Source organism: Syngnathus typhle, linkage group LG6 (assembly GCF_033458585.1).
Source record: "Syngnathus typhle isolate RoL2023-S1 ecotype Sweden linkage group LG6, RoL_Styp_1.0, whole genome shotgun sequence".
NCBI lineage: Eukaryota > Metazoa > Chordata > Actinopteri > Syngnathiformes > Syngnathidae > Syngnathus > Syngnathus typhle.
Window position 1 is genome coordinate 5,068,536 of NC_083743.1, and position 11,169 is coordinate 5,079,704.

The 11,169-nt window shown below is 49.1% G+C and overlaps 4 protein-coding genes across 9 annotated transcripts; 1 reads left to right on the forward strand and 3 right to left on the reverse strand.

Moving 5' to 3' along the window:
• The first annotated feature begins 125 nt into the window (after nt 1-125).
• Nucleotides 126-1,644, forward strand: LOC133155891 (aquaporin-11-like). 2 transcript variants are annotated; one of them, XR_009714740.1, is made up of 3 exons: nt 126-862; nt 945-1,101; nt 1,170-1,202. XR_009714740.1 is itself a non-coding variant. In XM_061281546.1 (3 exons), the coding sequence occupies exons 1-3, from the start codon at nt 265-267 to the stop codon at nt 1,244-1,246; spliced, it is 792 nt and encodes a 263-aa protein (XP_061137530.1). In that variant the 5' UTR covers nt 132-264; the 3' UTR covers nt 1,247-1,644. The 2 variants fall into 2 exon arrangements, 1 of the variants encoding a protein (XP_061137530.1); XM_061281546.1 differs by having other exon boundaries at nt 132-862; nt 985-1,101; nt 1,170-1,644.
• Nucleotides 1,642-3,950, reverse strand: clns1a (chloride channel, nucleotide-sensitive, 1A). The gene is made up of 7 exons (XM_061281550.1): nt 3,569-3,950; nt 2,959-3,095; nt 2,640-2,783; nt 2,435-2,545; nt 2,113-2,361; nt 1,911-1,980; nt 1,642-1,845 (listed from the first exon to the last, which is right to left on the reverse strand). The coding sequence occupies exons 1-5, from the start codon at nt 3,685-3,687 to the stop codon at nt 2,330-2,332; spliced, it is 543 nt and encodes a 180-aa protein (XP_061137534.1). The 5' UTR covers nt 3,688-3,950; the 3' UTR covers nt 1,642-1,845; nt 1,911-1,980; nt 2,113-2,329.
• A 101-nt stretch (nt 3,951-4,051) lies between these two features.
• rnf168 (ring finger protein 168) lies at nt 4,052-7,105 on the reverse strand. 3 transcript variants are annotated; one of them, XM_061281521.1, is made up of 9 exons: nt 6,806-7,105; nt 6,570-6,645; nt 6,402-6,477; nt 5,983-6,131; nt 5,795-5,910; nt 5,493-5,648; nt 5,317-5,405; nt 5,172-5,244; nt 4,052-5,081 (listed from the first exon to the last, which is right to left on the reverse strand). In XM_061281521.1, the coding sequence occupies exons 2-9, from the start codon at nt 6,607-6,609 to the stop codon at nt 4,485-4,487; spliced, it is 1,296 nt and encodes a 431-aa protein (XP_061137505.1). In that variant the 5' UTR covers nt 6,610-6,645; nt 6,806-7,105; the 3' UTR covers nt 4,052-4,484. The 3 variants fall into 3 exon arrangements, with proteins under 3 accessions (XP_061137505.1, XP_061137504.1, XP_061137503.1); XM_061281520.1 differs by having other exon boundaries at nt 5,795-5,859; nt 5,983-6,184; nt 6,280-6,477; XM_061281519.1 differs by having other exon boundaries at nt 5,983-6,184; nt 6,280-6,477.
• Nucleotides 7,106-7,396: 291 nt separating this feature from the next.
• LOC133155865 (zinc finger protein 345-like) lies at nt 7,397-11,083 on the reverse strand. Of its 3 annotated transcripts, none has more exons than XM_061281479.1 (7): nt 10,749-11,083; nt 10,174-10,357; nt 9,763-10,064; nt 9,609-9,678; nt 9,112-9,293; nt 8,452-9,035; nt 7,397-8,339 (listed from the first exon to the last, which is right to left on the reverse strand). In XM_061281479.1, exons 1-7 carry the CDS (start codon nt 10,902-10,904, stop codon nt 7,529-7,531), a joined length of 2,289 nt encoding a protein of 762 aa, XP_061137463.1. In that variant the 5' UTR covers nt 10,905-11,083; the 3' UTR covers nt 7,397-7,528. The 3 variants fall into 3 exon arrangements, with proteins under 3 accessions (XP_061137463.1, XP_061137464.1, XP_061137462.1); XM_061281480.1 differs by having other exon boundaries at nt 8,452-9,011; nt 9,763-10,067; XM_061281478.1 differs by having other exon boundaries at nt 9,763-10,067.
• Between the last annotated feature and the right edge of the window lie 86 nt (nt 11,084-11,169).

The window sequence follows — 11,169 nt, forward strand, 5'->3', positions numbered from 1 at the left end:
ATTTACTGTCTGTCTGTCCATCTATTCATCCCTCATCTCTTGAAGACTGAACCGTAGCGACATCTAGAGGCCAAAAAAAAAGGGGTATGCCCCCCCATTAACATCCCAAAGAGCCGAGGGAGGACTTGCTCACTTCCGCACCATGTGACCGATCCTGCGACACTGACGCTCCTTCGTGCCGGGCTGCACCCACCCTTCCCTGGCATAGAGGAGCAGCAGGCCCCGCTAATAAACCAGTGACGGCCAGCCGCCAGATCACCCAGCATGTCCGCGGACGTCGCGGTGTCTCTGGCGGTGATGGCGTCGGCCGTCGTCCTGAGCGACGCCGCGCGCCGGATCTCCGGGCACCTGCTCCCGAGAACGAGCATGCGCGAGTACGCGGCGGAGTTTGCGTCCGCCTTCCAGTTGTGCTGCTGCACAAATGAGCTTCGACTCCTGGGCGAGACGGGTGCTCTCCGAGGCGGAGCCGCACTGGCGTTGACTTACGCGGCCGCCGTGGTGCACGCGCTCACTTTCCGCGGTGCTACTGGTAACCCCATCGCCGTGCTCGAGCACGCGTACCGCGGCAGGACGTCGGGAGCGCGCGCGCTGCTGGGCATCGTCTGGCAGTTCTTGGCCGCCGCCGCCTCGCGCCCTCTCGTGCAGGTGCTTTGGGGGCGGGGCCTATCCGGGATGCACGCACGCCACGCGCTCAAAAACTTCCAGTGCGCGAGCGCCATTCGCGCGACGTTGCCGGAGGCCGTGTGCGTAGAGATGGCGTGCGCGTTTGCCGTCCAGAGTGCGCACGCTCACACCCGCAGGATACAAGAGAAGTACCGAGTTCATGTCGTAGCCGCTGTCATCACGTCTGTTGTCTACGCAGGTATGTCAAGTACGCACGTGATCGTGTAGTTACTGTGTGCTTGTTCCGGTGTATGTTGATCCTAATGTCCATTAATTTACAGCTCATTGTCCTGGTCCTGTTTGGTGTGTGTGTTCATGCAGGTGGTAGCATGACTGGGGCAGTGTACAATCCTGCATTGGCTTTCTCAACTCAATTTGGCTGCATTGGAAACTCGTTGGCGGAATACTGCATGGTCTATTGGATGGGACCCCTGATGGGTGAGACACGTGAAAGATGTGGAAGACAATCTTACTTTCTCATTCTCACCTTGTACTTGTTCCTGCAGGCATGCTGGCATCCGTGTTGATTTTTGACCCAACATCCAGCCAGCCGTCTCCTCAGCATGTCACCAAGAGGAAATGATGAAACTGCATCAACATGAGCACAAACTAAAAGACACAAGTTTCTTATCTCAAGTGTGAAGAGCTTTTAGGATTTGTTCATAGTAGTTCCTGAAGCATTATGTTCTAATCCTAACTTTTTGAGGCCACTAAAAAAGTACAATATTATCAACATATTAACTGTTATTAATATTTTCTGGGTAGCTATTTATAACAATAAGTGGTTAAAATTGCATTATACAAATATTCTTTTATTGCACTTGTTAGCCATTTTTTTTGTTTACAGTATGCCTGGAAAGCGAACTTTAAACCGATGATGATGATTCCCAAATTCTAATACTATTCAAACTGATGAAAGGTTGGATTTCCCAGCAGCCACGAATGCAGCACAAATTTTGTAAATAAAATACAAAAACATTTCTAGAAAACGTAATCTTTTATTGAGAATTGACTACAAACGATGCCTCATTGTTACATTTGTTTACATACAAAAAGTAACTTGGGGAGGAATGAACTATTTTGGTTAGCAACAACACAACTTGGGATGACTAACAGCGACAAACAGCAAGTGCCCAGGACGCCTTGAAGGAGTGCAGCTGCCACGATGCACCCGTGGTCCATCTACACACAGGAGAATCTATTTAGTACAAGTTCTATCAACGTGTGTGTGCATGTGTGAGACCGACCAGTGGTCAACATCTGCATCCTCAAACTGTCCTGCTTCTGCATCAGCATCTCCATCCACCTCCATGCCATCTACACATATGTAAAAAAAAAAAAAAAAACATCTTCAATAGTAGTACCTTGACGGACCAGTTCAGTAAAAACAAACCACGAGTGACTCCAGAGGCAATGTCATCTGGAAAGTCAAAGGTACTCGAGTCCCACCTTCAAAGCGTCCGTCTCCCTGCTCGGTGCGTACACCGCCCATGTGGTATCGCTGTGCCACGCTTTGTGCCAACATGCCCTCCAGCCTCTCAAGCGTGGCTTGGCCCTCCTGAGTCAGTGAAGACAGACCCTCGTCACACGTGTAGAACGTCGGGATGTCGGCGTGGCCGTGCTCTGATCCAAGGATTGCGACGCACTGTTAAAAACGGGTTCAAGCTCAGAGTGTGTGACGGATGCTCTTACCGGCCTCTGTAAACACACATAAAGGAAGACATGGTAGTTAGTGTGTGTATGAGCGTGGATGCCTGCGTGCGCGCCTTACCGGCCTCCTCCACGTCGTACTCTTCTCCTTCAAAGTCATTGTCAGAATCCTCATCTTCAGGATCAGGATGCAGCGCCTGACACTCGCACATTGCCGCAAACATCGAGTCCACTGGAGACCCACAAGTACAAGTGTGTTGACACAAGGACATAACATATCGTGGCAATTTTAATATTGCCGTTTTTAAAAGAAAAACAGGACTCACACACTGCTTTGTCACCGGGCACAAATCGAATCTCCGTGATGCCTCCTTCCTCATCATCTCCACCATCATCTTCATCTTCCGAACTACCCACTCCGTCATCCTCATCTTCTGCCGGCTTCTCTGCCATTTCGGCCTCATTCTCCTCTGGTAGGAAGGTAGTATATGGAAAGCCACATGAGCATTTATTCCTTATCCTCGATACAAGTTCTATCAACTAGCATTTATTCCACATCTTTGACAAATAAATTATCTTATTTTTGCATAACAAGCCAGAAGCAATGCACAGAGCGTTAACGACAAACGGTGTAGAAGTGCTGACCGCTGAGTTTTCCGTTGACCATGACGTAGAGATGTTCTTGGGGGTAAGCGCTGACATCTCTGGAGATGGCGTGCAGGCCGATGGTAGGGTACTCCAGACTGAACCCCAACCCCGCACCATCAAACCACGACAAACGCCTGCAAACAGTTGACAATGTGTACATTTTATACAACACGTTTTGTCTTGTTAAATTAAAACGCAATTTGAATTGTTAAGATGTTGTCTTTTGGTCAATTTTCTGACTTATTTTGAAGTTTTAGTTACTTTATATTAAAAAAACAACAACGAAATGTTATGACTCTAAATCTAAAAGCATTTTTAATATCAACCCAAGTAAAGCGGTTGGTTCTCAAGCGTTCAGTCTCAATTCAAACTTTTATATGCTTTTATTTTACAAAGTTTCCGATGCTAGATTTGACCGGAAGTTCTGGTTGCTGCTAGCGTGTGAGTAAAGCTCACATTTATGTCTTCAATATAAATCAGAATAAACACACAAATTGTTTCGAACACCAATACAATTATTTTATCATCACTTTGAAACAGACACACGATGAAACAAGTTGGTGAAAATAGCATTAGCAATAGCATTCTGAATGCTCCGCCGACTTACGTTTCGGTGACATAGAGCGTCCCGTTGCCCAGCTTGTGTCCGTCCAAGACGGCCGCCGTGTCGGCCTGCTGCAGCCGAATTCCTTCGGTAGGAGGTCGGAGGTTCTTTAGCAAAACCATGGCGCGTTTGCACAAACGAAGACGTCAACAACCTAAAAGCTCTCGTGGCTAAACCTTAGCTTAGCTTACGTGGACAGAACAAATCCCGTTCATGTATTTATCCCGTGGAGAAGCTTAATCAGCCAGCCGGGCTGTGCGTGAGAAAGCCGGACTTATAAAACCGAACTTGTTGGGTCCAGAAAGCGCCAAGGCGAATTGGGTCGACGACGTGCGACGTTTGCCACTAGATGCTGCTACAAGTGTGACGTTTATACGTATGCTTGAAATCTCGCGAGACCAGTGTGACACAACGTGGCCTGGCGTCGTCTAGTTAAAAACCACGCAGAAGGAATGAATGAATAAATGAATGCATAAATAAAACAAAGACTTTTCAACAACTCTTTAATTACAAATCTATAGTAGCAGCGTCCAAACCAGGAAGTGATGTCACAAGCAAACATAGCGAAGTGACATTGGGCATATTTTTGGTCTGAACACAAAAATAGCAAATAAGTTTTTCAGTCAACATTAGATAGGTTCCTCCCCAAAAATGTGGCAATGCATATTTGCAAGTGCCAAACTGAATATGTTGGGGTTCACTGTAAATGCCATAAATTGGTGACAAAACAATATTTTCTTTTTAAACATGGCTCAGCTTCCCCTCTAAGAGGTGAACTTGCGAATGCCGCACTGCAAAAACACGTGGGTTTGCTTTATTAAGGCTCAAATCGGTCTCTTTCAGCAGCTTTTAGATCCCATTGTGGGGTGAGGGCCACACAGGACCCCAGACTCGGTTGAGGGTCTCCTTTTGAGGGGCTTCAGCTGCCCAGGTCCGAAAACATGTCAGTGAGGTTGGACTGTCTGCTGCTATCATTTTGAGAGGAGGAGGTGGACACTTCTGAGGAGGAAGAGGACGACGACGATGACGACGACGAGGTAGACAGTGATAAGGGGGAGGTTGTACTAGTCCTGGAGTTTCTCCTGTGGGTGTCGGGGCCTACCCGCCTGAGCAGATACGCGTCTATTGTGCCTTTTCTGCGGTCAGTTTGCTGCTGCCTCTCCTCTTGGTCGAGCTTCTCTTGCAGGAGCAGTGCCATCTGCCGGTCAGCCTCCTCCTGCTGACGGCGCCGCTCCAGCTGGGCTTCCAGTTCCGCTTGTAACACCAAAGCGTCCTCTAGGGGCGGAGCCGAAAAAGATGACGAGGGCAAATGGAGGCGTGCTCGCTTTGCCTCCTCTTCGTCGGCAGGTTCAGAGCTCTTCCTCTTCGACGTTCCTGCGTCAGCGTGACGGATTCGGCAGTGTCGCGCCTCCAGGGACGAAGCCGGGCCGGGACAAGGTGGTTCCGGTTGGTCCAGCTGAGTCCTGTATAGGTCCGCTTGAGGGAGATGCTGCCCATGGGAGAGACGAATATTCTCCTGGAAAATGTCAACCAATGATCTTTTGTCAGCAAGTAGTCTGTTCGGCTTTGGTGATTTCAAACAAGAACTCAAGAACTTGTGACGGACCTTGTTAGAAATCAAAGTGGAGGTCGAGCTGCACTCTGACGGGCTGGACTTGGACGGAAGTCGACACAAGAACCTAAAAATATTCAGAGGATAAAATGGTTTAAGACGGCCATATTGTATCCCACGGCTTCATTACACAACTGACTTTTCAATGTATCCCGCCGTGTTGACTTTCTTCTTGGCCGGAGTGATGTGAGCACAATGACGGTTGTCAGGGGAGACGGGAGCGGTGTTCTACAACAAGAGAAGTCAACATCAGTCAACGTGTTTACCCCCCCCCCCCCGCAATTGTAGAAGAGTAGAGACGATGCCGTGACTGACCAGCTCTTTGTTGAGCACCTTGGCCAGCTGCTCATCTTCCGTGCTCCTCTTCCGCTCTTCCTGAAGGATCTCCTCCTCCTCGGCCAGGAGTTTGTGGATGTACTCCTCGCTGGCACGCTGCTCCTCCTCTTCTAGCTCGCGCTTCTCCTCAGACAACTGACAACAACGACACAAGTTGAGAGGGACCTTGCGTCGGAGGCCTTTGTAAAATAGTAGATTGATGTCATTTCTGTGGGGTAAGAACTCTACGTAATAAATAAATTTTTAAAAAAAACGGGACAGCTGATGTTTAGCTTACTTACTTTGTTGATCTGCTCCTGATATTCTTGTCTCAGCTCACCAGGCTGACTTGTTCTGGGGGAAAAAACTAACACACACATACAAACACGGACAGACACACACAAAAAAGACAAGGTGTCTACTTAAAACTCGTAACGGCATCGGTCTGGAAAAAAGTGGTATGGAACATTATGGGATGCCGTGGTGGTACCCGTCAAGTCGTCATCATTGACGGCATCCTGCCCGCCGAGGCGTCGTTGGCAGCGCTGCGGGAAGCTGAGCTGGATCTGTGTCCACAACTGCTGGTTGACCAGAGTCTTGTTCCTGTTGTTCAGCCGAACCCATGAGGACACACGCTTCCTGCACATGGGACAGCACAACGCGTTCTTGTCCACGGATTCCAAGAAGCAAGCCTGACCACAAAAACACACAATGCATGTTAAATGCCTCCTTTTCTTAAAGGTTTAAATTGATGGTGGGTGTAAACGAAGCGTGTGAGAATACTCACCTTGCAGAAGGTGTGCATGCAAGGAAGCGTCACCGGCTCAAGAAACAAATCCAAACACACTGGACACAAACAGTCGTCCAGGGACAGCGGCTCCTCTCTCTTCCCCTTGCCCTTCCCCTTACCACTCGACTTGGTTGGGTCTGGCACCTCGGCGTCTGAATCTGGCATGATCTTCTTCTGTCCTTCTTGCTCCTGGTGCTATGTGGCCAGTGGAGGCAAACGACAATGCGGTGACGTTTCCACAACAGCTCCAGCTATTACTCACTTTGAGATATTGTAATATTCAATACCGAATCTCTTGATTTTCGCTGCGGGTCTTGGTCCCAACATCCGCGAACATCGAGGGTTGACTGCAAATCAACTTTCCTGCAAACATTCCAGCACAGATCACTTATGCACAACAGTGCATGTAGTACAAACGTGTCAAAGCTAAGCTGCTTCCCTTTGACAATAACCGTTCTGGTGTCACAACTCCAGGTAGACAACAAAACACTTTAACAGAAAAGTTACTTCTAACTAGTATTACCTCTTGAGTTGTGTCCTCTCAGTAGCTTTATTGGACGACTCTTAAATTTGCTCCTGGTCCCAAACAATCCCAGTTAGCCGTTAGCTCTAAAGCTAAGCCGTGTCAGGCCGCACAACTCCCGCTCGGACGGACGAATGAAGGAACGCCGAAGTGCTCTATTAATAAAGTTTAATCGATATATAATGGTCTCCCAGGTGGGTGGGTTAACAATGTGTTTAGTAGTTAACTTGAGAAGATAAAGCTCTCCCTTTACCCGCGCAACCGGATGGTGACGTTTGCGCACGCGCATGACGAAATGTCTGGAAAAGCCGATGACAACATTTTGAGTGCTGCAACATTTGTCAGACATAGTAATGCCATATTATGTCTAATATTTACCTTAAATAAATAGAAAATTATTGCATTTATAAGTGGTGTATAAATCATCTTATACATTTTTTATTCTTGACCATTCAAAGTGTTGGCGAATCACCTGCACTCTTTGACAACAAATATGGCGTTCATGTGGTTTGCTCAAAAATGATGTTTGGGAAATAATAAAGCTTATGCCCGGCAGCAGTAACGAAGAATGGATCAGAAAATGCCGCTGCGTGGATTAAAATAAGTCATTTATAATTTGTTTTTGTGCTGGTGTTTGTTTTTATTGTGAGTGAATCATTAACATTCCCTTTCAAGCTGGCACTTTTTCCACCATTTCTATGATGCATCTGGTATGGTTAGTGATCACTCGTTGACGAAACCATCGCTCCAAGGGAAAACTGCGCTTTTCTCTTTGTTGCATTTGCTTCCGGACTGGTGCGAGGCCTTCGCCCCGTCGCCACAGCGGTGCTTCTTGAGCTGCCTGGAGTCGGAGAACCCGCGGCCGCAACTCTGGCACGAGTACAGCTTGACGCCCGTGTGGATCTGCATGTGCGACTTGAGCTGGTTGGACTGGCGGAACTTGCGGCCGCACTGTTGGCACTCGTAGGGCTTCTCGCCCGTGTGCACCAGGAGGTGTCGGTGGTAGTTCTGCGTCGTCCTGAAGGCCTTCCCGCACTGTTGGCACTGGTGCGGCTTGACGCCTGTGTGCAGCAGCTCGTGCTGGCGTAGCTGCGACTGAAGCAGGAAGGCCTTCTGGCAAAAACCGCAGACGTGCGGCCGGTCGCCGCTGTGCTGGCGCATGTGGTAAATGTATAGGTGGCGCTGGTGGAAGGACTTCCCGCAGGTCTCGCAGACAAACTCCTTGTGCTCGGCGTGGCTCTTCTCGTGCGTGCGAAGCGTGCTGACGCTGCTGAAGCTCTTGGCGCAGCTCTTGCAGCTGAAGGCCTTCATGCCCGCCGATGCCCGCCGACGGCGCCGGTTGCCGGCGGGCGCGCCGCCCGCCTTGGCGTGCTCCTTGTTCTTGTGGACCACGAGCTGGTGCTTCTGCAGCTGGCAGTTGTAGAAGAAGGTCTTGCCGCACAGGTCGCACATGAAGGGTTTCTCCACGCCGTGCGCTAGCATGTGCGTTTTCAGGGCCCACGTTCCGGAGAAGCCTTCGCCGCACTTCTCACACCTGCCGCACATGCAACAATGACTTTTTAATGTGGATGGATGGATGTTTTTCACAATTTTAGTTTTCCTTTTTTTTGGTGTACCTGTGTCTGAACTTTAAAAAGTGATCTTACTTGAAGGGCTTTTCTCCGCTGTGGAGGCGCAGGTGCCTTTGGAAGTTGTACTTGAGTCCGAAGCTGAGTCCGCAGGTCTGACAGACGAAAGGCTTCTCCCCCGTGTGGACCACACGGTGCTGCAGCAGACCCATACGGCACTTGAAGGCCTTGTTGCACTCGCCGCACGAGAAGGGTCGCTCGTCCGAGTGCGAGCGCTTGTGCACGCGCAGGTTCCCGCTGGTGGAAAAGCGCTTGCCGCACGTCTGGCAGGGGTACGGCCGCGCCCCCGTGTGGACCGCCTGGTGCTCGCGTAGGCTTTTTTTCCTCAGGAAGCCTTTGCCGCACACGTCGCACATGAAGGGCTTGACGTCAGCGTGCGAGATCTCGTGGTATCGAAGCACGGCCGCCGAGGTGAATGTGCGGCCGCAGGTGGCGCAGCGCAGGGGCGTTGCCTCCAGCCGGTGCGACTTTTGATGGGCGCGCAGCTGCCGGGCCAGACGGAATTTCCGATTGCACTGCTCGCACGCCAGCATCTTGTCAGGGTCTCGTTCCTGGGCCTCGCGTAGCTGGTGGGCCTGCTGGTGTTTGTGCAGTGTTTTTGCCTTTGCAATGGGGGGGGGGGGGGGGGGGTGATATCAATCCACAATCTTTAATTACAGATTCTTTTTTTCCACGTACCTGGTAGAAGCCTTTGTCACACAGCGTGCAGGGGAAGGGTTTGGTGTGGCGCAAGGCGTGTTTGCGTAGCTGGTGTTGCTGGTGGAAGCCTTTGTCGCACAGCTCGCAGAAGAAGCGCTTGTTCTTGTACTGCTCACGCCGGCGCTTATTCTCCAGCTCCTTCAGGTCGTCTTCACTTGCAGCTACGTCATAAAGAAAAGAAAAAATTTTGCCTCCAAAGGCGGACTGCATTTTGGAACTTGAGCAAGATTTTCTATTCAATAAAATGAATTCATTATTTCGGCGGTTTATATTTACAGCATCGCTTTGATATTCGTGCTTGTGCCATGTTGTTTTTTTATTAACCTGTTGAGTAAACATGGATGCTCACTACTTTTCCAAGTGCATTGTGGCATTCTGAGTGCCCTTCGTTTATCCTTTCAGGACATTTGGACACCGCAAAAAAATATAAATACTTAATAGTGTGTTTTATTCATCCCGTAATGGTAATGAATTACCTGGTTGAGTGTGGGTCACCATCTCCTTTTCAGATTTAACGTCAACTGGTTCTGCCGTCTTACTGGCCTCCTGAGCGACAAATAAATAAATTGGTGACCAAAACTGACATAGTGTGAAGGAAACTGGAGAGAAAAACAACAAAACATGCCCAACCTTTTCGTGAAGCTCCGTCTCATTCTTGGTGGCCACCAACTTCTCAGGCTCCAGCTGCTCACCCGCGAACGGAAGTGACATCACGCCAGAGCCTTCACCCTGAGCGTGATCTTCAAGGTGGTCTTCAGATGGTGTCACCAAGGGGCCATTCGGGACCCTGAATGTGCTGTGAACCGGCGAGCTGATGATGACTAGAGGAACCTGAGCCGTACCGCCACTGCTTGCTTTACTGGAAATCGCTTTGGCTGAGTTGATGATGGACATGGCGAGGCTCATGGGGGCAGCGACCTGTCGTTTGTCGTCTGCTGACAATGAACAATTACTAAGTTAAACAATTACATAGCATTAGAGTTACATTATACCCATTTTGGTTACGGTTGAACAATTCTGAATAATAATCTACTTCCTTACTCTCTGTTTTCTCCATTGTAGACGTTTGCTTGTCCCTTGAACTCAGCTCAACCTCCAGCTGCCCCACTTTGTCTCGGGAGGTGTCATCTTCCTTGGGCAAGGTTGCCAGGAGCTGTCCAAACACACTGCAGATTTGACGGACTGCCTCCTTCGCTGCCACACTCAAGATGGATGTTAGCTGACGCTGAGGAGGGAGAGGAGGACATGATGAGGCTACAAGCACATCCGCGAATATGTGGGGCCCACAATTTGACAAAGGAAATTGCGCCCTCTTCCGTTTTGGAGCGTATACTACTAGTTATTTGAGTTGTGACAGCAGTTTGCTTGTCAATGTAACCACGGTCGATTTGATTAAATATATATATAATTTTATTTAATACATTATATTTACGTAAGTGATAAATAAATTCTACTTATTGATTTATTCGCCTCGGCGAAAAGGGAAGTGAGGACGGGATTGTTATCTGGCTCTCGTTAATCTTCTCCTTTAAACTTCCAGCCTCCACTCCGTTCGTCTTCGTAAGTTGATAATAATAAAACAAATATTACTACAATTAATAACAACCGCTGCTTACCTTCAGCTCGGCGTTGTCTGCAGCCTGGATCTGCCCGCCAACGAGGCTCCTGTGGAAAACTCCCACGGCTGCATCCACCGCCACCTCCATGATGAGCGTCGCCTGCGAGCGGAAAGTTTCGGCGGTTGTCGCCTCGTCGTGGCTCGGCCGCTCCATCCAGACCTAAGGCAGGTCGCCAGGACGGATGTAAATTTTAGAAAAATAATTTTTATACTGAACAACAAATTCTGGTCGAACAAATTTGGGTCTTTAACAAAAACAGAGGCAATCATTCGGGATGGTTATCTGCGTTCGGTCGTCCAATATGTCTGCGATGTTTACATCCGGGTCACGTCGGAGTCATTTGAGAGTCGAGTTCGCAGCTAACGTGTGACGTAATTAGGAAGCGACAATTTATTTTTTCATTCATTACGTTTGTAGT

Bases quoted from the DNA above. Each gene is read 5' to 3' on its own strand.
- LOC133155891 (XM_061281546.1), top strand. From the start codon at position 265: ATGTCCGCGGACGTCGCGGTGTCTCTGGCGGTGATGGCGTCGGCCGTC. The intron at 863-984 runs GTATGTCAAGTA...GTGTTCATGCAG, and splicing joins CACGTCTGTTGTCTACGCAG to GTGGTAGCATGACTGGGGCA. The intron at 1,102-1,169 runs GTGAGACACGTG...TTGTTCCTGCAG, and splicing joins TTGGATGGGACCCCTGATGG to GCATGCTGGCATCCGTGTTG.
- clns1a (XM_061281550.1), bottom strand. From the start codon at position 3,687: ATGGTTTTGCTAAAGAACCTCCGACCTCCTACCGAAGGAATTCGGCTG. The intron at 3,096-3,568 runs GTAAGTCGGCGG...AACTGTTTGCAG, and splicing joins ACGCTCTATGTCACCGAAAC to GCGTTTGTCGTGGTTTGATG. The intron at 2,784-2,958 runs GTCAGCACTTCT...CCTTCCTACCAG, and splicing joins GGTCAACGGAAAACTCAGCG to AGGAGAATGAGGCCGAAATG.
- rnf168 (XM_061281519.1), bottom strand. From the start codon at position 6,447: ATGCCAGATTCAGACGCCGAGGTGCCAGACCCAACCAAGTCGAGTGGT. The intron at 6,185-6,279 runs GTGAGTATTCTC...TTTTGTGGTCAG, and splicing joins GCATGCACACCTTCTGCAAG to GCTTGCTTCTTGGAATCCGT. The intron at 5,649-5,794 runs GTAAGTAAGCTA...CGTTGTTGTCAG, and splicing joins ATCAGGAGCAGATCAACAAA to TTGTCTGAGGAGAAGCGCGA.
- LOC133155865 (XM_061281478.1), bottom strand. From the start codon at position 10,904: ATGGAGCGGCCGAGCCACGACGAGGCGACAACCGCCGAAACTTTCCGC. The intron at 10,068-10,173 runs GTAAGGAAGTAG...GTTCATTGTCAG, and splicing joins TACAATGGAGAAAACAGAGA to CAGACGACAAACGACAGGTC. The intron at 8,340-8,451 runs GTAAGATCACTT...CATGTGCGGCAG, and splicing joins AGCGGAGAAAAGCCCTTCAA to GTGTGAGAAGTGCGGCGAAG.